Source organism: Malania oleifera, chromosome 12 (genome assembly GCF_029873635.1).
Source record: "Malania oleifera isolate guangnan ecotype guangnan chromosome 12, ASM2987363v1, whole genome shotgun sequence".
Classification (NCBI taxonomy): Eukaryota; Viridiplantae; Streptophyta; class Magnoliopsida; order Santalales; family Ximeniaceae; genus Malania; species Malania oleifera.
The window spans coordinates 11,448,723-11,474,500 of NC_080428.1; the positions used below are offsets into that span (position 1 = coordinate 11,448,723).

The 25,778-nt window shown below is 38.2% G+C and overlaps 1 protein-coding gene across 2 annotated transcripts; it reads left to right on the plus strand.

Annotated features, from left to right (window-relative positions):
* Positions 1-599: 599 nt before the first annotated feature.
* LOC131145021 (uncharacterized) lies at positions 600-22,189 on the plus strand. 2 transcript variants are annotated; one of them, XM_058094049.1, is made up of 4 exons: positions 600-696; positions 890-1,472; positions 2,500-2,664; positions 21,698-22,189. In XM_058094049.1, the coding sequence occupies exons 2-4, from the start codon at positions 1,184-1,186 to the stop codon at positions 21,748-21,750; spliced, it is 507 nt and encodes a 168-aa protein (XP_057950032.1). In that variant the 5' UTR covers positions 600-696; positions 890-1,183; the 3' UTR covers positions 21,751-22,189. The 2 variants fall into 2 exon arrangements, with proteins under 2 accessions (XP_057950032.1, XP_057950031.1); XM_058094048.1 differs by having other exon boundaries at positions 600-1,472.
* Positions 22,190-25,778: the final 3,589 nt, after the last annotated feature.

Genomic DNA, 25,778 nt, shown 5'->3' on the forward strand with positions numbered 1-25,778 from the left:
AAAGGAAAGAATCAAAGTATTGATGTGTTAAAATTTAAATCTCGAGATATATTGGGCTAATTAGGTACCATTTGTAAGACAAGTGTATATGGGGCACTAGTACCTTTCCATTGTATAACCTTATTTCAAAACTGGACATTGACTGCGCCAAACCTTGACTATTTGTTCCTTAGACTTAGTTTAAACTTAGAGACTATTTAATTGATAGTAATTGGGTAACCTAACAACACCTAGGTTAATTAAAAGGTTAGTGACAATTTTGTAGAACTTTAAATATCAAATAAAGACCACAAAAGCTTATTTGGATTATCATCCTTGTCAAGGTGCCGGATCTCGATCCACATATATGGACATCTTCATTGGAAGTTTCTAATTTCTTATATTCCTTATTGTAGTATGATAGCTTAAAATATCATCTTCCAAATTTTTTTTTGCACCTTTAGAGTTGGCTGAGGTTGCTCTATTTGTACAATAGCGTGTTTCACTTTTTGTGTGATCCATTAGTGTTAACCTCCAATAAAAATGAACATTTCATTCATGAGACTATGAGGCTATATAAGTCTCGTTCATCTTTTGGTTATGTCTTTGATGCTTCCACCTTTAGATTTTTCCTAGAGTTGTAAATGCATTTCCCTCGACCCCTAAGAATTCGAAAGTAGACTTGTGAGCCTTAGAAGTACATTCTTTACTCAAAAGGTTAAAAATGTTCTTTATAGAGACTCATCCACAACCTTCACTATTATGTTTTTTCGAATTTGCGACCTTAGCCTTCCTTTTTACTTATATTTGAATTGGTGCATTTGGCTTATAATAAAACCTAATTCTTGGAGAAGTATTTCAAAATCTTCTTAAAGCCTAATTCATTTGAAATGCAAATGGCCATGAGCAGGTTTAGGCTTTAGCCGCAGCGGATCAAGTCGGACCATGGAAGAGCGGTGGCGCCGCAGGGGGAAAAGTGATCTTAATTGAGACCGGTCGAGAGCTGGTGGCGGGGGCTATCTGGTGCGACGGCGGTGAGCTCACAGCCCTAACGCCTCTCTCTCTCTCTCTCTCTCTCTCCCGGTGCCCAAGCCTAAGCTCATTCTCTCAGCTTCTCAACAGCTCCCTTTTTGTACATTGTTAATTGCCATACCACAGCTTTCGTCTTGCCTTTCTCCCATCTGATGTAACCTTCCGCCCAGCCATGTCCGACGGGCAAGTCCCACATCATTGTAATTATAAGTCACCGACGCCGGATCAACATTCTGACTCTGCAGATGAAAGTGTTGTTGCTGCTGCTGCTCCTACGACTGCACCGAACACCGAACAGCTTAATGATCCTCCTTCTCACACCGCTTGTTCTTCTGTTGATTCTTTGGCCAAGGGTATTTCTTCCACGCTCGTCTCCGTGATTAAGGGTTTCGATTCCAGAGCTGAAGATGCTATTTCAAGCCAGGACAACCTCTCTTTCGCCATTGATCGTCTTACGAGAGGTAAGTCCGCATTTGTTTGTTTATTTGTTTATTTTTCAAATCCTTACTAAGTCAAACTTAGAATTTCTCCTTTATTTCCGTTTCTTTCAATTTGTTGGTTCTTAAGCATTAGTTTTGTTTGTAATTTCGTTTGTTTATACTTGTACATTACAATTGCGGAACGACTATCGAGCATAATGCTGATTTGTTTGTGATTTTTTTTTTTTAATTTTCATTTTTTCCCTTCGAATTTTATGCATTACTTTCCGTTGGTATGGTTTGTACAAGATAGTTGATATTCCTTGCGTGACATAATTCATGTGTTTAAAGCTATGATTCTAATTTCTAAATACTACGTAACACTAGATATCCGCAAAGAATGCTCTGGATGTTATACACCTTGAAAAAGGTAAATGTAGGGGGCTTCTTGACTTTGTTTTAAATTAAACGATTCATAATTGAAAATTTCATTCTGAATTCAATCCAACAACTAGTCCCCTTCTCATTGAAAAAGAAAAAAGAAAAAGAAAAAATGAGACTGCTATTGCATTAAGGGAATGATTAGATAAGTAAGATGCCAATCCAGTATAATGCGGCCTGCCACCAAAGCTAAATGGGAAAGAACAGCTGGTTCAAAATTAATCTGCTCAGTCTCACTCAGACAAATTAATTCTAATACCAGTGTCCTAAGGTTTTGCAAAATAGTTAACACAACAGAGAAGCTCCTATGATCCTCATTTCCTCATACAGAAAAAAAAAAAAAATGGCATCATTCATCAGAGCTTACCCTTCTATTCATTGTCTCACACCCCCATGGGCGTTAGACCAAGACTTAAGGTTCCTCATTAACTTTGACTGAAAAAACTGTGGGAGAAGAGCAACCCCTAATCCATTGCACTGATTATTATTATTATTATTATCTGGGTGAACATTGGCTTATGAATAGAGTGTCATGTTTGATTGGCAGTCAAGGGCATCTGTCTTTCTGTCTTTCTTGTCTCACTGTTTGATACTCTAACTTGGAAAATTTGATCATGTATGTTGGCAGAGCTAGACCAACTATTAGAAGATGCACCCCTGCCATTCATTATGCAGCACGCTGCCAAGATTTCTGGAGTTAGAAAGAGAGTTGCATCATTGAATTTGCTTTTAAAATCGATACAACGACGTGTTGATAACATGGATCGCATGCTATGTGTGGGCTTGCCGCATGGTATATTTCTGTATGCGCTATGTACTTCCATTTTTTCTTTCTATTTCTTCTTTGATAAATTTAAATCCTTACTAGCTTTTATCTTTTGCTTAATGTAGTGGTGCTTCCTATATTTAAGTTGATGGTACTTTCAAATAGTTAAACCACTATTTTATACAATAGGGGAAAACGACATATTTAAACTTGTTAGAGCCAGAGAAAGAAAGGGCAAGGACTTAGGAAATGTAAAATGTATAAAGAATGAGGATGATAATGTCTTGGTTAAAGAAGAAGACATAAAAGAGAGATGACAAAGATACTTTAATGAGTTATTTAATGAAAACTAGATTTAAGGCTTAAATTTGTAAGTGACAAATGAGGAAAAGGCAAACAATGTGATATTTTATTTGAAAAATTGGAGTAACTAAGTTAAGATGGCCTTTAAAAATGAAAAGTGGGAAATTTATAGGACTAGGTAATATCCCAATTGAAGTTGGGAAAGGTCTAGGGGAGAATGGATACAGTTTTTTACAAAAATTGCAACAAAAATATAAAAACCAAGAAAATGCTAGATGAATGGAGGAAGAACACATTAATATTTATATACAAAAACAAAGGTAATATTCAAAATTGTCATACTATCACAAAATTAAACTTATGACTCATATGATGTAACTGTGGGAAAGGGTAATTAAACACAATAATGTTAGAAATGAGGGTGTCATGGAATCAATTTGGATTTATGCTTGAGGGATTGTCTACAGAAGTTATTTATCTTGTAAGAAGATTAATGGAAAAGTTTAGGGAAAAGAAGAGGGATTTTCAGTCTTTATTGGCATGGAGTAAGCCTATGATAGGGTGCCTAGGGAAGTTTTGTAGTAGGTTTTAGAGAGAAGGGAGTTTGCAGTAGGTATATTGATGTTATTAAGGATATATATGATAGAGCAACGACTAGCGTTAGGATTGTAGGTGGAGAGACCAAAGATTTTCCAATCACAGTAAGTGTATATCAAGGATTTGCTTTGAGCCCTTATCTTTTCCCTTTAGTGATTGATGAACTCACTAGGAGTATCCAAAATGGGATGCCATGGTGTATGTTGTTTGTTGATTGATGAAAGTAGGAGTGGAGTAGAATCTAAGTTAGAGTATGGAGAGAAGCTTTAGAGTCTAGAGATTTGAGGATATGTAGAAGTAAGACATAATATATGCATTGTGATTTCAACCATGGTAATATTGGCAAAAAGATCAAACTTGGTGGTTAGACAATTAATAGCGCTAGCAGGTTTGATATCTTGGATCTATTATGCAAACGTAAGGAGAAATTTAAGAGGATGTAGTATGTAGAAATAAAGCAAGTTGGCTAAAGTGGGGAAGTCGTCAAGAGTGCTGTGTGATCATAGAATACTCTTAAAGCTAAAAAGAAAGTTCTATAGGATAGCTAAAAGCCTACAATACTAGCGATGCTTTATGGATTAGAATGTTGGGCAACTAAGAAGCAACATATCCAAAAAGTAAAAGTTATTGAAATGTGAATGTTAAGGTGGATGAGTAGTATAGCATTGAAGAATAAACTAAGGAACAAATATATTTGTAATAAGTTAGGCCTAGCACCGATTGAAGATAAGGGAGGGGCGACTTAGATGGTTTGGACATTTGAAATGTAGATCAAATAGTGCATCAAGGAGAAGGAGTGAGCTAGTTATTGTTATTGGTAATTGAAAGGGTAGGGGTAGACTTAAAATAACATGGAATGAGATAGTGAAGAGGGATCTAATAGCTCTAAAGGTAACAGAGGAAAATGTTCTTGATTGTGTGAATTGGTAGAAAAGGGTTCATGTAGCCAATCCCACCTAGTAGGACCTAAGGCTTGTCTTTTGTTGTTCTTATATTGTTTTATACAGCAGTTCAACACATTGAAGCATAATGACATTGCAATCAAGGTGGAAAAATATTATTTTATAATTGTTTATATGAATTAAAAACTATATAAAAGTGAGTTAATTAGTTGTTGTAATAGAGAAGCTATTTAAGGATTCATGCTACTAAGCATTTCAAAAAGGAAAACCTTGTGATTGAATAATAAAATTTAGCATCAAAGTGACGTTCCTCAATTTGGGATGACTAATTAAAAATTGTCATTGGTAAAAAATGCAGGCAGTGATAAGTACGAATATTGATGCAACTTTCTTGTACACCATAATGTTTTGGCTATTAATTTGTTAGACAAAGATGAAACATGACCCCAAGTGGGTGTCCCTTGTCACTCAAGAAGCATATTAATTCGTGAAGTGCCCATTTTTATTGGTTGGATATTTCCAAAAATTCATTTAGATGGGACATGCAACATGGGACATGCATAATGCACAACACAACAAACATGTACACAAGTCACATACACTCATATCTTTTGTCTTGCTCTTGCACCAGTACTCAACATATCACCTTTTTTTGTTTAAAAATGAGGAAATTCAATAAAGTATTATGGTGCTCTTTTCTTTTCTGACAGTTACATTTTTTGTGAATAAAATAAAAATAGATGTCATAATTTTCCATTATTCTAGGAGCATTGGAAAAGTGAAGTTTCTATTGTGGCCATGTGTATGTCATTGAAAACATGGCTCTTTGTATATATCCATCCTACATGGTGTTGTAGGACTAATGTCCAGCACAACTTTTTCTTTCCCCCCTTGTCATTTAAATGAAATCATAACAGAGGGTCCTTTATAAGTTGCCATTGCTTGGAGGCAAGAAAAAATAATTTTAGGAGCCTAAAGAAACTCAAATTCCATTGTGCTAAACAATAGTATCGTAGAATCTAAAAATAAAAAAGTTGAAAATGATGGTCAAATGAAAAATTCTAAATAAAAAAATTGAAATTATTGCTGTGTTTTCATACTGCTTCAATCTTCCTTGTTGAGAAAGAACTTAACCTTGAGTTCAAGCAAGCACTTCGCCATTAATAGCCCATGCTTGCTATCCAACAACATTACCCACTTCACCATTGTCCTCACAATATTCAACTACTTCCACAATCTACTCATTGTAATGACTTTCTCAAGTTTTGACTTTTCTAAGTAAATTATGGTTAGATTGCCCATTTTGACCACAATTGTAGCATTCAAGTTATTAGGTATGTATCATTTTCTTGGCATCCCTCATCCCTAGCAAAAGCATTGGCTTGATTAATTGAATCAAATTCATGCAATTGATTTGAATTCCATAAAAAATCCATCAGTGCACTGAATAATGTGCCGTTGTTTGCATCTTCCTCAAAGCAGAACCTAGCAACCAATTTTTTGAAATTCAAGCATATATGCATCCGCATCTTTAATTCTTTATCATATTGAGCTAATGTGGACAACTTGGAATGTAGCTCACTCATTTTTGACTGGGTATGAATTTGTTTTCCATGAGATTCCACTTAGTTTCGGGAGCCTACCTGAGAAATCAGCCCTGATTTTCTGGTTAAGCCACCAAATAGATGAATGGTCTTCTCTTCAAGATTGAAGCACGTTGAGGCAAAGATGTTCGCAACTTGGTTGAATAAATAAAATAACACTTTTGGATTCCCTTCACTAGTGATATGGAAAGAAATATTTTGAATTTAGCTTGATAGAAGATTGCATGGTAGTTAGTGTTGCACTTTGAAGATGAATTGGCTTGTAGTGCTAGGGGTGGTGCTAGTACACACAGTCACTTTTTGTTTTCTATGATTCTGTTTGAATCATGTCAAATGATGATAGCACGAAAAATGCATTTAATGATGATTATTTTAGAATCAAATTGATTTTGCGAAAGATAAATTTTAGAATTGAGAGCAACAACATGAGAGCGTGATTTGTTCATCTGCCTTTTGGTTATTCCTATCCATTTACTTTGCCACTTATTCAGTAATGGGTTCAAATTGGTCCTTATTGCAATTTATTTATTTATTTATTTTTTCCTGAGGAATGAGTTGGGTTTGGAGCTCTGTTTGTGCATGGTTTGAATTCTAAAAGTGCTTGGTTTACTGGATCTGGGTTGTCTGTACCAGCTAGGATTAAGGTTGGGCTTAAGAGATTGGGAAAAGGTTAAGGGTTATTTAAATGACTCCATCTAACTCTAAAAAACACCAATGATGGCCTTTGTGTCACGAGCTAAGCTTGTTCAGGGCATTATGCTTGCCTGTGACCACTTGTCTCGTGTGTTTGGGATGGGTTTTCGTCATGTAAATACTAGTGTAGGGTTATTTTCCAGTATTTATTTCATTGTAAGCCAAATAAGACAGTATAACTCCTCGGTCACTTTGATGTTTCCTAGTGCCAGAGTGAGAATAGCGCAAAAAGCTCTTTAGGGGAGGGTGAGTGTTCATCAGTCATTGTAAAACTTACTAGCAATTGTCAATGTGCTTAGCCTACTTGCCTCCCTCGCTAAGTACAACATGTCAACGGAGGATTTGTTAATGAATTACGTTTGCTTCAATGTTTACTGCTTTTTTGCCACGACTTTCATGAATTGATTACTATTTCTGCTGCTATCTGAATGAATGTTAATGAAAGTGCTTCGTGGATGAATGTTGGTAAACGATAGGCTGGCTAGTTAAGCAAGAGTGCTTTAGCTAGCGCCCACGGCCCTTCACAACGGTGTGAAAATAGTCGGACCGTGACACTTGGTATCAGAGCCAAGGCTCAGAATTTAGTTACCTTCATTGTGGGATTTTGGAAGCTTTGGTAATTGACCATGGCACCAAACAATGTTGAAAGACTTAGTGCACTAGAAGCACAGGTTGAAGAGACAACCAACAATATGGCTAACGAGATGGCTCAACTAAGGGGACTTGTTGATGAAGTGATGGGATCACAGCAGCATCAAGCAAGTTTGACAAGTGAAATGTTAGAGGACTTTCACCACATTGTGGAAACTTTGCAGGCTCGGATGGCTGATCTGGATGCAAAGGTGAATCTGATGGTTCTTGCTATGGGGAACTCCAACACTCCAGGAGTTAGTAAGACCAAGTTACCTGAACCCAGGACGTATGGGGGTGCCCGCATAGTAGTCAAAGGCGCAAAGCGCACCGAGGCCCAGCGTGAAGTGAAGGCTATGCGCCTCATGAAGGCGAGGCTCGTGAGGCGCACAATTATTAAAATTGTGTACAATGCCTATTTGGTGGATAATTGATATAAAAACACATCAATAGTTATGTTAGAATTTAAAATTCCAAAATAGTCCATCTAATTATGACAACCAAGTACCAAGTTCCAAGTGAAACAAACATAATTCAACACAAGTAATTATGCATACAAGATTTCAAGCTTCAAATTAGAAATGAAATAAAAGGCCGAAAAGCACCTTCAATATCAAAATAAAGGAGTACAATAAAACAGTAGCTAAATTCAGTAAAAAATGTTATATATTAATATATTCCAGAAACATGTATAGTTTGTATGTTGCATTTCCACAAAACAGCAGCAAAATAAAGTATGAACTTGCATTAAACTACATAATTAATTACACATTATATAATATTAACTTAGAGCTTAATGCTAGTTACTATTATAAGACGAAGCAGCTGGCAAGAGGCAGCAGAACTGAAGAACCTCTATATGACAAAGGGCTCCTGCTTGTTCGAAGGCTCGAAGATGAACTGACGAAGGGCTCCTGTTGGTTTGAAGGCTTGAAGATGAAGAGCTCTTGTTGGTTCGAAGGGTCGAAGATGAAAGCTTTGTGCTGGTTTGAACTTTGAAGGGTCGAAGACGAAGGGCTCCTGCTGGTTTCGTACCGCTTTGAAGGATCGATTGGTCGAAGACGAACTTCTCCTGTTGGTTTCGTGTTGCTTCAAAGGGTCGAAGGCGAAGGGCTTGGGCTGGTGCAAGTTGAACTGTCGAAGGCTGGATTGCTGGAAGTAGGCTGGGGCTGGTTCTGGCTATGTTTTATTTCTTAACAGCTTCGAAAATTTCAAGGCGCGACTCACTGCGCCTAGAGAGTCAGCCTCTTGAAGATCACCTCGCTTGAAGAAGGATGAGGCGCTAGCTTGGTTGCCACACTGCGCTTCGCGCCTAGGTGCGCCTCAGGCGCATTTTTAACTACTATGGGTGCCCGTGATGCTAAGGAGTTAGAGAACTTCTTGTTTGATATGGAACAGTATTTTCGTGCTGTGAGGATGGCCTCAGAACAGGTGAAAGTGGATACTGCAACCATGTACTTGGTGAGTGACGCCAAACTGTGGTGGCGTGCTAAGTACAATGACATTGAAAATGTAAATTGTGTAATTGATAGTTGGGCGGACTTGAAGAGAGAGCTCAAGGCCCAATTCTTTCCTGAAAATGTTGAATACAATGCAAGGAAAAAGCTGAGAGACCTCAAGCATACTGGGTTGATCAGGGAATATGTGAAACAATTTTCTGCTTTGATGTTGGATATTCGGGATATGTCGGAGAAGGACAAGTTGTTCTATTTTCTAGAGGGGATGAAACCGTGGGCAAGGACTGAACTTCATAGACAAAGAGTTCAAGACTTGTCTACCGCACAAGCTGCTGCAGAACGCTTGACTGACTACGCTAGGGAGAATACCACTTCCTCCAAAGGATCTGGCAGAGAGGTAAACAATGGAAAGTCTTTCAAGGAAGGCAAATCCAAGAGTGGGGGAGCCGACTATAAAGCATCAACCTCAAAGGAAGCTTCGTTGTCTCGAGGGTTCAACACACCTAAGAGAAAGGGTAAACTTGAGTGTTTCTTGTGTCGAGGTCCTCATAGAGTTTTTGAGTGCCCTCACAAGGCATCACTTAATGCTTTACAGGCTTTCATTGCCGAACAGGCACTGGAAGACGATGGGGAAGAAGATGAGACCCCAAGGATGGGTGCAATGCGGCAGGTGAGCGCATTGGAAAAGAAGGCGAAAGCCCCAAATGTTACACGAGCTAGAGGGCTAATGTTTGTGGACTTGAGAATCAATGGGAAAAGCACCTGCGCTATGGTGGATAACGGGGCTACCCATAACTTTGTTTCGCAACCAGAAGCTTGGAGACTCAACTTATCCTTAGAGAAGGATATAAGGCGCATGAAAGCAGTTAATTCTGTAGCCCAGCCTACTCTGGGAGTAGCCAAGCAAGTTACTGTGAAGCTTGGGCAGTGGGAAGGTCATGTGAATTTCACAGCAGTGCCATTGGATGACTTTCCAGTCATTTTGGGAATGGAGTTCCTAAGGGGAACGAAAGCAGTGCTGATGCCTTCGGCTGGTTCCCTATGTCTAATGGGAGATCACCCATGCATGGTGCAATCTGTTGCAACAAAAGGAGACGATGGGAAGTTCCTTTCAGCCATGCAACTCAAGAAAGGTTTGAGGAAGGGAGAACAGACATATCTAGCCACGATGGTGGTAGATAAAAAAGTAGGCAAAGAGCTGGTGCCTACAACCATCCAAGCAATGTTGGATGAGTACAAGGAAGTTTTTCCGGAGTGAAGCATAAGATCGAGTTGTTTCCAAGAGTGAAACCACCTGTAAAAGGGCCATATCGAATGACGCCTCCAGAGTTAGCAGAATTGAGGAAGCAACTTGATGAATTATTGGAAGCAGGATATGTTCGCCCTTCCAAAGCACCATTTGGAGCACCGGTGTTGTTTCAATAGAAACATGATGGGAGCCTGCGGATGTGTGTAGACTACCGCACGCTCAACAAGTTGACAGTTCGCAACAAGTATCCTATTCCGTTGATTGCTGATTTATTGGATCAGTTGAGTCACGCCAAGTACTTCACTAAACTTGACTTGAGGTCAGGTTACTATCATGTGAGAATTGTTGATGGGGATGAGCCGAAGACTACTTGTGTGACACGGTATGGGGCATATGAATTCTTGGTGATGCCATTCGGGTTGACGAATGCGCCTGCAACATTCTGTACCTTGATGAACCAGGTTTTCCGCGAGTACCTTGACAAGTTTGTCGTGGTGTACTTGGATGACATTGTTGTCTACAGTTCCACTCTAGAGGAACATAAAGAGCATCTGCGGAAGGTGTTCGATAGGCTGAAGGGGAACAGTCTATATGTGAAGAAAGAGAAGTGCTCTTTCGCTCAGCAGAGCATCAAATTCCTTGGTTATGTGATTGAACAAGGTCATATCAGAATGGATATGGAGAAGGTAAGGGCAATTCAAGAATGGAAGATCCCAACGACAGTAAAAGAGTTGCGTTCCTTTCTTGGCCTTGCCAACTACTACAGGAAGTTTGTAGAGGGGTATTCACGGAGAACGGCCCCTATGATAGAACTACTAAAGAAGGGTCATGGGTGGAACTGGACAGAGGAGTGCTAGGGAGCCTTTGATGACTTGAAGGATGCCATGATGAGAGATCCGGTATTGGCTCTTCCGGACGTCATGAAACCCTTCGAGGTATAAACACATGCATTAGACTTTGCCCTTGGAGGAGACTTGGTACAGGAGGGGCACCCTGTTGCGTACGAAAGCCGTAAGCTTAGTGAAGCAGAGCGGAAGTACACAGCTCAAGAGAAGGAGATGCTAGCGGTGATACATTGTCTCCGTGTGTGGAGGCATTACTTACTTGGGTCAAGGTTTGTGGTGAAAACAGATAACTCAGGCGTTAGCCATTTCTTCACACAGCCAAAGTTGACACCCAAGCAAGGCCGATAGCAAGAATTCTTGGTAGAATTTGATTTTTCATTTGAGCACAAGGCGGGGCAATTGAACCAAGTCACGGATGCACTGAGTAGAAAGGCCGAAATGGTGGCCTTACAAATGGTAGCACATCTGACTTCACGTACTGTTACCACAACGATGCGGGAGCGCATCAAGGAGAACTTAGCCAAAGATCCAGTTGCGCAAAACTTAATGAAACTTACCGAAGAAGGGAAGACACGACAGTTCTGGATGGAAGATGGATTACTGATGACCCATGGTAACTGGCTCTTTGTGCCACGAGCGGGTGATCTGAGGAAGACCTTGCTGAAGGAATGTCATGATACCACATGGGCCAGACATCCAGGATGGCAGCGCACTTTGGCCTTACTGAAGCGGGGGTACTATTGGCCACACATGCTTGATGATGTGGTTGATTATACTCGAACTTGTCTCACTTGCCAACAAGACAAGGTGGAGTGGAGGAAAATTGCTGGGCTGTTGGAGCCCCTACCAGTACCGTCCAAACCGTGGGAAAGTGTCTCATTGGACTTCATCACCAACCTGCTCAGAGTGGGAGACGCAGGGTCTATACTTGTTATTATAGACAGGTTTTCGAAGTATGGTACATTCATAGCTGCACCAAAGTATTGTTCGGCAAAGGAGACAGCACAGTTGTTTTTTAAGTACATTGTGAAATATTGGGGTGTTCCCCACGACATTGTTAGTGACCGAGACTCAAGATTCACCGGCAACTTCTGTATAGAACTTTTCAGAATCCTCGGTTCACAACTAGAAATCTCTTCGAGTTATCTCCCACAGATAGATGGACAGACGGAGAGATTCAATGGGCTACTTGAAGAGTACTTGCGCCACTTTGTCAATGCCAACCAGAAGAATTGGGTGCAACTACTTGATGTGGCTCAGTTCTGTTTCAATGCCCAAAAGTGCTCCACAACCAAGAAGAGTCCTTTTGAGCTTGTTACAGGCCAGCAGCCGCTGTTACCTCACACAGTGGATGAGGCGTACAAAGGAAAGAGTCCTAGGGCGTACGTCTTTACCAAAGAATGGAGACAGAATGTTGAGATTGCCCGAGCCTACCTAGAGAAAGCTACAAAGTGAATGAAGAAGTGGGCAGATCAGGGAGAAGACCACAGCACTTCAACGTAGGTAACTTGGTGCTTGTTAAGCTTAATCCTGAACAGGTCAGGTCACTATAAGGACGAGATAGGAGACTACTTCGCAAATATGAAGGATCAGTCCCCATCTTGGCCAAAGTCGGGAAGGTCTCCTACAAAATCGACCCTCCGACTTGGATGAAAGTGCATCCTGTGTTTCACGTCAGCTGCCTCAAGCCGTACAACGCCGACACTGACGATCTAAGCAGAAATTAGTTAGCCAGAGCAGAAGTGAGTACAGTGCAACCTGACAGACGTGAAGTTGAAGATATCCTTGCAGACAGAGAGTTCACATCTGCAAGGAAGAAGCGGTAGGAATTCTTAGTGAAGTGGAAAGGCCTTGGTGACGAAGAAATTAGCTGGGTTTCTGCGGAAGATATGCAACTGTTCGTAGACGAAGTTGAAGTGTACCTAGTGTCAAAGTCTACGAGGACGTTGACCGCATAAGTGGGGGAGAATGTCACGAGCTAAGCTTGTTTAGGGCATTATGCTTGCCTGTGACCGCTTGTCTCGTGTGTTTGGGATGGGTTTCCATCATGTAAATACTATTGTAGGGTTATTTTCTGGTATTTATTTCATTGTAAGCCAAATAAAGCAGTATGACTCCTTGGTCACTTTGATGTTTCCTAGTGCCAGAGTGAAAATAGCCCAGAAAGCTCTTTAGGTGAGGGTGAGTGTTCATCAGTCATTGTAAAACTCACTAGCAATTGTCAACGTGCTTAGTCTACTCGCCTCCCTCGCTAAGTACAACATGTCAACGGAGGATTTGTTAATGAATTACGTTTGCTTCAATGTTTACTACTTGCTTGCCACGACTTTTATAAATTGATTACTATTTCCGCTGCTATCTGAATGAATGTTAATGAAAGTGCTTCGTGGATGAATGTTGGTAAACGATAGGCTGGCTAGTTAAGCAAGAGTGCTTTAGCTAGCGCCGCACGGCCCTTCACAATGGTGTGAAAATAGTCGGACCGTGACACTTTGCTTTGCCTTGATGGTAATAGACATCAATATGTAATGGCAAGATGTTGCGACAAAGTGGCTAGTGATGAAAGAGAAAGCAGATTGTGTTGGTGCTTCCTCTAATTGGTTGTTGAGTGATGATGCTGTTATAAGATTGAAATACAGTCAATGAGCATGAATCCCTCCTGTTAATTTTCTCCATCGGAGTCCCTTAATACATACCTATCCCCTTTGTGATCATGTCTTCGGTAAAACTCGCCTCTAAATCAGCAATCATTTCCAGAGATATTCATCCAGATCACTTCTCTGCACCTTCTGCCCGTTGTCACAACTAGAATTGCTTCAATCACAATGCCAGCCATATCCAGAACCTTGCATCAAAGATATTCAAGCCTAGCCTCCATCAATTTGAACATTCTCTTAGAAACTGCCTATCTTTTCTATGCTACTGCAATCCGTAACCCTAAACCTTCTCATAGTTACTTTACATGATTGCTGCATGCCGTGGCTACAGTTACATTAACAGATGGGTTTCCACTATTCTTTTTGAGTTGAATGCAATGTTATCAACGAATCAAAGTAGAAAGAGGACTTATGGCTTGATGTGATAAGGGTAATGTGGGTTGAAAAACATCCAAAGGATCAAAGCAGGAGAGAATCGAGCGCAAATCAAAGGTTTCTAGTTGGCTCATAGCCTGAAATTCTTCGGAATTTTCTGGTGAAGGGTTCTGCTTGTTTCGGTGAAGGGAAAGTTTGCAATCGTCAGGATCCTGTCTGTGCTAAAAGAGGAAGGTTTATGACTAATCCAACATTCGCAAACGAAGAGGGAAGATACACTTCTGGTTTTGGAAGAATTGGAAGATCTAAGAATAATTTAAAATTCAAAGACAGTGGGTGGGCCTTTTATAGAAGGGCACATTGAGTCGTGCCCAAACATAATGGGTTGAAAGTCTTGATGGAATTTAGTTGGGCTAGACACATGAATTTTTCTTTTGGGCCTTCAGTGTTTCGAAATTGGAAGCGGGTTGTTAAATCCCTCTTTAGTTGGGCCTGCTTTAAATGATGAGAACCCATTACTCATTTCTAACAAAGGCTCATTCGAAGATGGTTCTGAAGGGACAGAACTCACACTGCCAAGCATCATGGAGAAAAGAACTCAGATCCTTCGGCGAGCACAAGGAGGAAATCAGGAGAGCTGGTGGATATTTTGCCAATCAGAGCTGGTAGAGATTCTGGTATTTTGAAGAGTCCGAACCCGGCAAAGAGACTTTACACAAGATGCTTTTGGGAATGCTAACTCAGGAGAGGATGGTTACCTAAATTCAAGGTGCGCAGAGAAGGGGAAGATAGTAATTACAGAGAGTGATGAAGTTTCAAGCCTGAAAATAATGAATCTAATGCATTATGAAGAAATTCCAGAATGCAATGAATTTGGGGTATGCCCTCTAGCTCCGGAGAAGTTAAGCTATCTGAAGCAGGGTGATCACGATCAGGAATTGGATGATGTGTATGAGGATGAAACAAACTCCTATTGGCGGAAGATGTGGTTTGTCTAGCTAACAATGGAGTGGGGGAATCATAGAAAGCAGATCCAAAAAAAGGGTGTAGGTGACCTTAATCTTTCTTCTTCTTCTAATTATCATGGTATATATTTTCTCGTGGATCATATAAATCAACGCAGTTTTGAGGTTGAAGTAATTGCAGCTGTTGGTATCCTTTCAGGTAATTCTGTGTCTCCTTGCTTTGCCTCTCCTATCAAGCATAAATTTCCAGATACCTGTAGTGAGTTTTTTAGGTCTAGATGGTGTTTTGCCTTTACCTGTGAAGACTCTTTTGGAAGGAATGACTTGCTTTGCCAGAGAGTATTAGGTTCTGTAGCTAGACCCTTGACCCACAGAGTTTTTAGATAAACTGAGTTGTAATTTACTTAATCCTCTAGGGCAAAAATTGAAGTTTAGTTCATCCCCTAGAAGTGATGAGGGAAAAAGAAAGAAAGTTGAAAAGGAATTGCAAAAATTGGCTTCTTATATAAAATAATGAGGGGAATAGGGGAAGATAGGTGGGGGTTGTAAGATGTTAGCATGGAGATTCTGATTAGGAGCTTTAGAGGATTAGGTAATGTGGTTGACTTTCAAAAGATTAAGGAGATATTAGGTAAGATTTTCCCCTGATGTTGTTTTGTTGCAAGAAGCTATGTTAGAAGTGGTGGATAGCTTTCTATTTATTTATTCATTTTTAAAATATTTTTTATCAGCAAAAATAACTTTATTAATAGGGCATCAAGGGGATGCCAACTCAGTACACAAACAGAGCAAGGATCATGCACTCTGCAAGGTGTCACAAAAATTAAGAATTACATTATGATCATTCAAAACTGCCCACTTTGCCAGCTGGTAGCTGTAGCAAATCAGTGATCTTTACTAATCTAAAGCTGTGAAGCTGATTCTTGGAAGGCTCTCGTATTTTCTTTCCTTCCGAGCACACAAAAAATGGCAAGAGGGAGGAGAGTCAAAGCTTTCCTCTTCTCTTTGGTGGCTCGAATACCTTTCCAAGCCCAAAACTCTCTCCCCCTCCCAAAGAGAAAAATAACAGAGCTGCCAGTGGCCCAATGCTACTTGGTCAAGGAGAAGGCCATCCTGTAAAGCTTCTTAATCCAGGGGCAGTGCAGGAGGATGTGGTTGACTGATTCGGCATCAATCATACATAGAAAACACCTGTTGGCGAGGATCAGCCCCCTTTTTTCTGCAGGCTGTCAGGGGTTAAAACCTTCCTGTGCATTGACTTCCAAACAAGAAACAGTTGTTGTGGGGCTGCTGCCTTCCAGATGTGATTCCTAATTCCGAGGGAGATTGCTGTAATTTGTTCCCATTGGGGTTAAAATATTCCTGTGTGTTGACTTCCAAGCAAGACAAGTAGTTGTTGTGGGGGCTGCTGTCTTCCGGATGTGATTCCTCATTCAAAGGGAGGTTGCTGCAATTTGTTCCCATTGGGGAGTTTCCCTGAAAAAAATCTGACTGAATCTTCAAGTTACATTTTGGTTCATTGGTAATGTTTCGATACAGGAATTTGTACAAACTGCTCTAACAGTTAGTGAGGTGATCAAGTTCCCAATTGACAACATTTATAATGAAGGGAATGTTCCAGAGGATCACTTTTATCTGAGATCTGAAGATGTTGACCGATGAGGGCATCCTTGTTGCAAGACAAGCTGAATGAAAACTAAGGTGTATTCCCCAAGAGGGGGAGGGGTGAATTGGGATTTTAAAATTTTCTTTAAATCCTTTTTATTAAACTCTTTCTCAACCCTCTTTAGTTTTAACAATTACACATGTAAAATTGATTAACAACAATAAGTACAGTGAATAATTAAATTAGTTATCAACCTTAATGAATAAGTATGCTTACTTTGAATGCTTTATAAATTAGTCAAGAAATCTTTCAGCAATTATTCAACAAACCAATCCAACCAAAGTAACCAAGATAAGAGTCACAATAACACAATCCACAATGATTCTAGCAATACTTTCAAAGTTACAGCACCTTGAGTAACTCAAAGTAGAGTGTATGTATGTATGTAGGTAGCTGATAATAACCCTGTATTAGTGAACTTGATTTCTCAATATGAAACACAATATCAATTTTCAGCACACTTCCAAAACTCAGATTTTAAATAAGCTTTCAATTAATGAGTATTGGGTGTTAACCAATTAACGTACTCTCTTATGGTTTCCGCAATTAGTATTGATTCACCAACGTACTCCCTTTCGGTTTCCGCAATCCCAAAACCGAATTAAACCTTGGTTTATTTAATTTCCAATCCACGTAGTATATATGATCAAAAATTTAAATCCAACCACACAGTTAATATAAACAGGAAATTAAAGAGAGCAGGAAAGAGAGTGAGACGAGAGTTTTTATGAGGTTTGGCTTATGCCCAACCTATGTCCTCGCCTTAGTCAAGACCACCTAAGGATTCCACTATATTGTTCCTTTCCGAGCGGAACAAACCTTTTACAATCCCTCCTTTAGGGTGGAGCCCCCTCTCCAAGCGATACTCCACGCTTGGTCACTCCTTCAATAGGATAGAGCTTTCCTCTCCAAGCGATACCTGACGCTTGGTCCAACAACGATTCAAGAACCTGAATCGTCTACAAAATAAGAAACAAATATCCGTGTACAAAGACACTCTCAAACCAGAGCAGATTAGTACAACAATTCAACACTAAATATACTTCAAATCAAATATCAAATAAAGACAATATGAAGCTCAAGAATGAATATCACTGGAGGTTCTTTCTTAGCATTAAAAACGCAGTAGCAAATTAAGAACCATAGGCTTTTGATCAGCAGAATATTAGTAGTATTCTTTAGCAAAAGTTTGAGCAAGAGAGAGCTTTAGAAGAGTTTTTAATATGAATGCTTGAATGCTGATTGTATTGCTTGATGTGTAAAAATCCTTGGGTCTAGGGAGTATTTATAGAGTTTTAGAAAGTAATTCCTTGTTTCCTACGTTACTTGGAGTATTTCCGAAGTTTTTACAACGTTTATATTTCAAAAACTTATTTTTGGAAATTTCCCGTTGCTGTTTAAAATTTGAAATTTCCACAGGTTAGTCAACTGGGTCAGTCGACTGGGCCTATTCTGCTTGTGGTCAGTCGACTGAGTCCATTCTGTTTGAGCATAAATTCAGTTAAAAAATTGTCAGTCGAGAGGGCTTTCTGGTCAGTCAGCTGAGCAGTCAAGTTTTCGCAATTTTCAATTTTTCAATAATTTGAATCCTTAATTTTTGAAAAACTCAAATGTAACTTTAAAAATCATTTTCCGGAGTTTTCAAAAATTGGTCTCTTAAGTCTATAATGTCCCCTAAAGAGCTTCATATAATCATATTGATATTGAATGAAATACTTACATAAGATTTCTTGAATGTAAACACTTTAAGCACTAAGTCTTCATGCTTTTTCCATTTCTTTGAGTCCATCTTGACTTCATGTCTCAATATACTTCAAGCTTTATTAGAGTTGTCTATTATCTCTCGTTAAATCCAAGCTTCAATATCCGGTGAGCTTTCATTTGATTGTCTTTGAAATATAAGCTTTCTCCTTTGATAAGGCTTGTGAGCATTTTGAGCATTCGATCTTGAACTTATATGCTTGTTTCTTGAAACATTATCACTTTACCAAATATGTTAAGTTTGTTTGATTTGTTATCATCAAAACAAGATTTTAAGCCTTTTAAGGCCAACACTGAAGATGGAAGGAAATTAGCATTTAGGGCCCTTTGGTTGCACCAAACATCATGCCAATGAACTGGATCGCTCTGTGGTATGATTACAAACTTCTAAACGAACTTGATTTTTGAGGGGGATGTAGGAAGAGCCATGATTGAGGGGTTGGATTGGTGCCCTATCTTGAGGAGCAAAACATATTTGCTTGAGAGGATTTTTAAGGTGGAAGAGATTAATGGCACTATGTTTGAAATACATAAAGGGAAAGCTCCAAATCAGATGGGTTTACAATGATGTTTTTTAAAGATCATTGGGACTTTTGAAATGTGCCCTATTAAGACTTTTTCATGAATTCTTTTATGACAGGGGGTTGGTAGAAGTCTTAATTCCACATTTATTACCTTGGTCGCTAAAATAGACGGTGCTACTAGATTTAATGATGTTAGACCTATTAGTTTGGTCACTAGTGTTTATAAGATTTTAGTTGAAGTCCTTATCCAAGAGATTAGCAACGGTCTTGGTGGATACCATTTCCTATAATCAGAGTGCTGTTATTGGTCGAAGACAAATCCTTGATGTTGCGTTGGTGGGTTTCGAAATTGGACTCTAAGAAAGCTTCTGCTTGCGTTGGTGGCCAATGAGGTGGTTGAGGATGCTATTATAAGTAAAAAGAGGGGTTTGGTTTCAAAATTGAACTTTGAGAAATTTCTTCTTATTCTTCCATTTTTTTTTTTTTTGGGGGGGGGGGGGGGGGGGTGGTGGGGAGGATAGAGCCATGGATAGGAAAGGCTTTAGTGGAAGATGGAGGAAGTGGATATGTGTTTATGGTCTTTTTTGTTTTAGTTAATGGGGAAGCTAAAGTTTCATTCTTCTAAGGGTCTGACTGTCAGAGGCAAGGTGATCCCCTATCCCCCTTCCTTTTCACTATTGTGGCTGATGCTTTAAGTTGATTGATTGATAGAGGAGTTGAAAGAGGTTTGGTGGAAGGGGTTAATGGGGGGCAAGACTAGGGCTGCAAACGAACCACCGCCTCATGAGCGACTAGGTAGCTTGTCTCATCAAGAGCTCGTCCGGGCTCGTTTATGATCTATACGAGCGATTCTTGAGCCCAATTTTCAAGCTCATTTTGGCTTGTGAATAGGCTCGATTTAAGTTTCAATATTTTAAAAATATTTTATTTAGTTAACTGGCTAATTTAGCTATTACTTTCCTATACAAATTATAAAATGATAGAAAAATACATTAACAATAATAATCAATTGAATAGGAACTTGGCTTATATAGGAAAAGGGAAGACCCATAAAACATTCATCTCCTGGTGTGGAATGTGGGATCTGGAAAATGAAAACTGAGTTGAAGACTTAAAAGTGGGATAGAGAGGTAGAGAGTTGCATTCTTGGTGACTAATACATCTCCCACATTTGAAATGCAATAGAGTTGCCCCCTCTATTGCTTATAAAACCCAGCCTTGAATGTATGTTCATCCATATTGTACTTGGCTGGCTGATCCTCACGCAAAAGCAAACCACCCTTATAACCCAACCTCACTAGCTTCATCACTATCATTATAGGACACATCATCCCATTTCGTCTCCTCCTTACCTTTCTCAACCCTCCAATTTGTATCCTTCTGAACACTCAGAGATGCCATAATACACAAATTTCTCTCAGCATTTTGTCTTAAACTTTGTCATTTAGACCCATTGTGGTCCACCTCTTCCCTGGACCCAGCATAAGCTTTGTGCATCGGACTGCCCTTTTTTTAACCTGCACCTCTAAATGACATTGTCTCCTACCAGTGCTTCACACAATCCAATACGGTGGTAATTCACGTAGTAATTAACCTAGCCCTGATACCAACTTTCACGGGCTGAACACTTTATACCTTGTGAAGGGTCATGCAGTACTAATTAAAACACTCTTGCTTAAATAATCAGCCAAAGTATACCATGGTTTATCACAACACATTCACAACAATTCAATGAAAAGTAAGCAGAAGCAGTAAGCAATTCATGTAGGCTAATGACAAGGATGTGGTAAACATTGAAGCAACGTTATTCATTCATATCTTTGTAACCAACATATGTTTAGCAACCAACATATGTTTAGCAAGGAAGAAGGAAGGCAAGTAGGCTAAATATGTTTACGAAATGCTAGTGAGTTTTGCAAGACCGATGAACTCCCCCTTAAAAGAGTTTTATATGCTATTTTAGTTTTGACATTAGTAAACATCAAAATTCTTGAGTCATACTCCCATTCTACATTGAGGAATTAACATAATTAACAAAACCTATATTACTGTTTACAGGATCATAACCCATCCAATGCTCACAAGACCAAGCGTTCGTAGACAAACACAATGCCGTGAACAAACTTGGATTGTGGCAATAGGGCTTGTAACCGAATGCGCACTCAAACGAACTTGCCTGTGGGCAGAGTTGATGTTCTCAACTCATAAAACCTAAAGTGAGAAAGGGAAAAAAAAAATTGAAATTGAAATCCCTTAGTTGTATTACATTTTGCATGTCTTACAATAAAACTTTAAATTTTTGTTCGATCTAGCCATTTTGTAGAACTCAAAGATAATTTCTTCTTAATAATTTTTGTTTTCAGAAAATATTCTGGTAGTTTACCATATTCTTGCACTTTTTTTATGGTGACATCCTTAGGTCTAGATATGTTGGTACTTGGGAATGGAACTGAATTTTTTACTTGATTTCATCATGTTCTCCTCTCAAAATTTTATTTTATTCCTTGATCCATTTCATTCCACAAACCAATCATGCTATATAAGTATGTTAATAGATCCTAGGATTACTTCTGTTGCTAATATGGTTTGTTTGTTAATAGATCCTAGGATTACTTCTGTTGCTAATATGGTTTGTTTCCCCTCCCTTTGCATGGCAGTTAGGTTCATATGAACTATTCTGCTAAATTTATGTATATAAAAACCAAATATTCTCTCCAGAACAGATTGTGAGGAGTCATTACTAGTGGAATATTTTAAATAAATTGCCTGTTATGAAATGACTAATCCTTTGATTTTTTTTTTTCCCCTTGTGGGAAATGTATTCATTTGTAGGTTCCCCTGACGCAGATCTTGGCGTACGTGACAAGCGACAAGCAGGTGTGTAGCGTAGATTTTTGGCTTTAGAGAAGGCAGGAGGAGTGAATGTAAATTATGATGGTCAACAAATTGGTTATCAGTTTCAAAGTATGGAAAAGAAAGAAAAGGTGCAGCGGCCTATTGCCATTTATAGATTTGGTGCGATGCTGCCCCGCATCCGCACAATAAGGGAAACTGATTTGGTTGACTTGCTGCGCTATTGACCCACCACGGAATTCATTATGGAAACGTGGGCTGCACATTACCATCAAAACAGTAAATGTTCTGTATTGTCCAAAACGACTAGCTCCTACATTTTGAAGTTCTCTCTCTCTCTCTCTCTCTCTCTCTCTCTCTCTATTTTTTTTTTTAATTATAGATTTACCTATGCCTTTTTGGCCCTGTAGACAAAATCTTTCAACTAGTGTATCATTGATTGATTCTGTTCAATATTTTATTTTTGGTTTTTTCTACAGCAGGAGTTAGATCTGCCATGAGAAGATGTCATCTGTGCTTTGGTCCATTGTGGTAAATGAATTGTTACCCACACCCTGCCTCCCCTTTTGGGCAAGTTTTTTTTTTTTTTATGAAAATAATAAATTTTAAATGAAATAAACTCAATTGCACGATGATTGGTGGAGTAAATATAAAAATGTACTCAACTGATTTTCCATGGGTCGGTTCTAGTTTAAAATATTCGAACTGTTAGCAGCGTTTCAACGGAGTCAATGCAGCGTCGCTTCGTGTTAGGGAAGACCGACTTTCTATGTGTCGGTTTTTGGGTAGAGCCAACTTATGAAAAGTCGGTTTTTGTTCAAAACATTCAAACGGTCACTATTCGTTCGTCCCATCGCGTCAATGGAGTCAGAGCCGTGCAGTTTCAATGTCAGGGGTAATCAACTTTCCATTAGTTAGTTCTATGTACTGAAACCAACTTATGGAAAGTTGGTTTCTTCTTCTTCCCCACTTGTCTGCTCCTTTCTTCCTTTGTGCGATTCCTCCTCCCTCCTCTCCACCCTCTCTACCACCTTCGTCCTCCCACCTCCTCCTCTAACTACTTTCCTCCAACAGTCACTGAGCAGGTTGTTCCCTCCTCCGTCCTTCTTCCTCTTTGCTGCAACCATCCTCCCTCCTCACTTTCTCCATCAACGGCTCTCCTCCAATGTTCACTGAGTAGGTTGTTAGTGGAATGTTTTCACTGAGAGGAAGAAGCATCACGAGTATATATCCTCTTTCATCCTCAAATCAGGTAATTCGAAAAAATCCTCCCCTCTATCAATTTAAAGTTGAAATTTTCTCTATTTTTTTTCTTTTTTGTGTTGACTATTATAGTAGAACTAAGCATTTGGTGTTTGAGCTTTGATTTCTTGCATTGGTTTCATTGTTATCGAAGTGTTTTATGATTATAGTGTATTTGTGTTAATGTATTTTGTGAGATTGGAGTTTATGTATGTGAAATAAGATTTGTTTGTTATTATTGCTATTTAATCATAGTATTTATTATTGTGCTGTAATTTTGCATTATTTGATTATACGTGAAATTATTTTTTTCAACTTTGATAATATATTATTGTGAAAATAATAGTTTTAGATGACTTCCAAAGGATTTTTTGTTGAAATTTGGCTAGAAAGAAAGTTGATCTTAAGTAAAAGAAGTTAAGAGTTGTTCATATATATATATATATATATATATATATATATATATATATATATATATATATATATTATTGAGATATTTGTTTTTAATAGAAGTTAATATTTATTGAAAATTTTTTCATTGAGATGATTGTTTTGTTAAAAAAGTATTTTTTATAAAAAATAAATATTTTAGATACAAATAATTTATAAATAAAAATAATTTTTAAGTTGCAGTTAAAATCAATTTTTGCAAGAAAATAATAATTGCATCAGTTTAGTTGAATTTGGAATAATAGTAATTTAATTTGAAATTATTTATTTAGTAAAATATATTTAGTTCAAAGTGTTACGTGGGACATAATTTTTTGTTTTGTCAAATTGAAATAATATCTAAGTTATTAAATTTTTTTTATTTTTTGAGAAAAAATATTTTATACTAGTTGAGTATAAAATTTAAATATATTAATTTGGTTTCAAATAACGCAATTAAAATTGTTGGTTTGGGTTGGGTAAAACAAAGTTACTATTATTACTAGTATATTAAATAGTGATTTTGTGACTTAGTAATTATTGATTATAAATGAGTTTTAGCGATAGTTATTTAGTGTTTATAATTTGATAATAGTATTAGTGAATAATATTTATATTTGGTTAGATTAAATACTAGGTGATTTGGATAAATTAAAAGTAAAATTAGCAATTTTGGCACTTTAGTAATTAATGATTATGATTTTGTTTTAACGATAGTTATTTAGTGTTTATAATTTGAAAAGTGTATTAGTGAGCATATGTTTGGTTAGATTAAGTATTAGGAGATTTTAAGAAATAAGAATTAAAATTACAATCGTTTTTTTTACAGCTAAGTTTATTTACGTAAAATATGGTTAATAATTAGGTTTTAGAGATAGTGAGTATTATTTTAGTTGGTTAGGTTGTTTTGGAAAGATTATTAGTCAGTATTATGAAGTTATAACTCGTTAAAATTTGGAAATTAAGGTAAGAATATATCTATTATTAAGATAGCAATCAATAAATTAGGATTTCAAATGGAAGAATCTATTGCGTAGAATTGAAAACTTACTAAAAAGTTTGGTATTGAAATTTTAGAATGACATCAAGTTTGTCTGCTAACAAAATTACGATTTTATTTTACATTAGTGGAGAAATGATGTGTCGACTAGTATTGAGTATCGTATTGGGCCAACGAACGAGAATGAATTTAGATAGTCTTAAAGGGAAAATATATGAAAGATTATGCATCAATCAGACAAATTACAAATTAGAATTGATTTCGAGATATTTGCAATGAGGGGGTGGTGGAAGTATAGTGTATGTTGATGTGTTAATAAAAGATAATTCAGCTGTTGGACTTGCATAGTTTTTGTTCTCATGTGTATGTAGCTGAAATTTTTGTCCAACACATCCCTCGAAGTAGGAGTATGGGAGGAGGTTCAATTGTGCAGAGAGAGACATTTTTTCAGCATCAATCATATAATGATTTTGACACCACTGAGATGGATATGCTATGCGATCACCTTTTACAATTAACGATTAACGATAGCTTTGAATTTGAATGACATGCCCCATACATCGTTTCAACTAGAGTTTTTATTAATGGAGTTTGCAAATGATGAGACAAATTTGTACGGGTTCAATGTTGACCACAATTTTCATGACGAACCATAAACAGTAACTGAGTATAGACATGACCAAAGTTAAGGTACAACTCTATCCATACCAAACTTCCAAATAGTTCCATCAATTGTAATTAACGAGAGCCCCGGGGGGGGGGGGGGGGGGGTATGCATTGGAGCCAATGCAACCTGACATTGAAGGTAACCCTAAATTAGAGGAAGAAGATGATTTAGAAAAGGATTTTAAAGAAGCAGAAGAGGGGTGGGTGGACCGAATGATTATGTGGTTGAGCGTAATGAAGTTGTCATGCCTCTTGAGAGCACAACTGAGGGAGAGAGATGGGTACATGATGTTCCGCCATTAGCGTACACGATCGACGTTAGAGTTGGTGATATCACAACCCAATTTGAGAGTTCCCTTGAGGGCATTCAATGGGATGGTTTTTAGAATTTTGTAAGTGTATGATTTTTGACATAAAGGATAAGTTGATACACTCTATGCGAGTGCATAATGCCCAAACACACCACAACCTCAAGGTCGTGCATTCGAGCTCAACAACATGGGTTGTTAGGTGTAATGTAGATGAGAGTTGCACTTGAAGGTTACGTGCTTGTCAACATAAGAAGCATAGGCTATTTAAAATTGCATAGTATAGAGGTCCCCTATACTTGCATTAATGAGACTCTTTTGCAAGACCACCTACAATTAAAGTCGTCCTTAGTTGCAGACGAAATAACAAAAATTATCAAGTGTGATGCTGGTGCTTAATTGCCACTTTATAGGC

What these genes read in the sequence shown, in the direction of transcription:
- LOC131145021 (XM_058094048.1), top strand. Translation starts at nt 1,184, where the DNA reads ATGTCCGACGGGCAAGTCCCACATCATTGTAATTATAAGTCACCGACG. An exon ending in CATTGATCGTCTTACGAGAG is followed by an intron (nt 1,473 to 2,499) that starts GTAAGTCCGCAT and finishes GTATGTTGGCAG; the next exon opens with AGCTAGACCAACTATTAGAA. An exon ending in ATGTGTGGGCTTGCCGCATG is followed by an intron (nt 2,665 to 21,697) that starts GTATATTTCTGT and finishes ATTCATTTGTAG; the next exon opens with GTTCCCCTGACGCAGATCTT.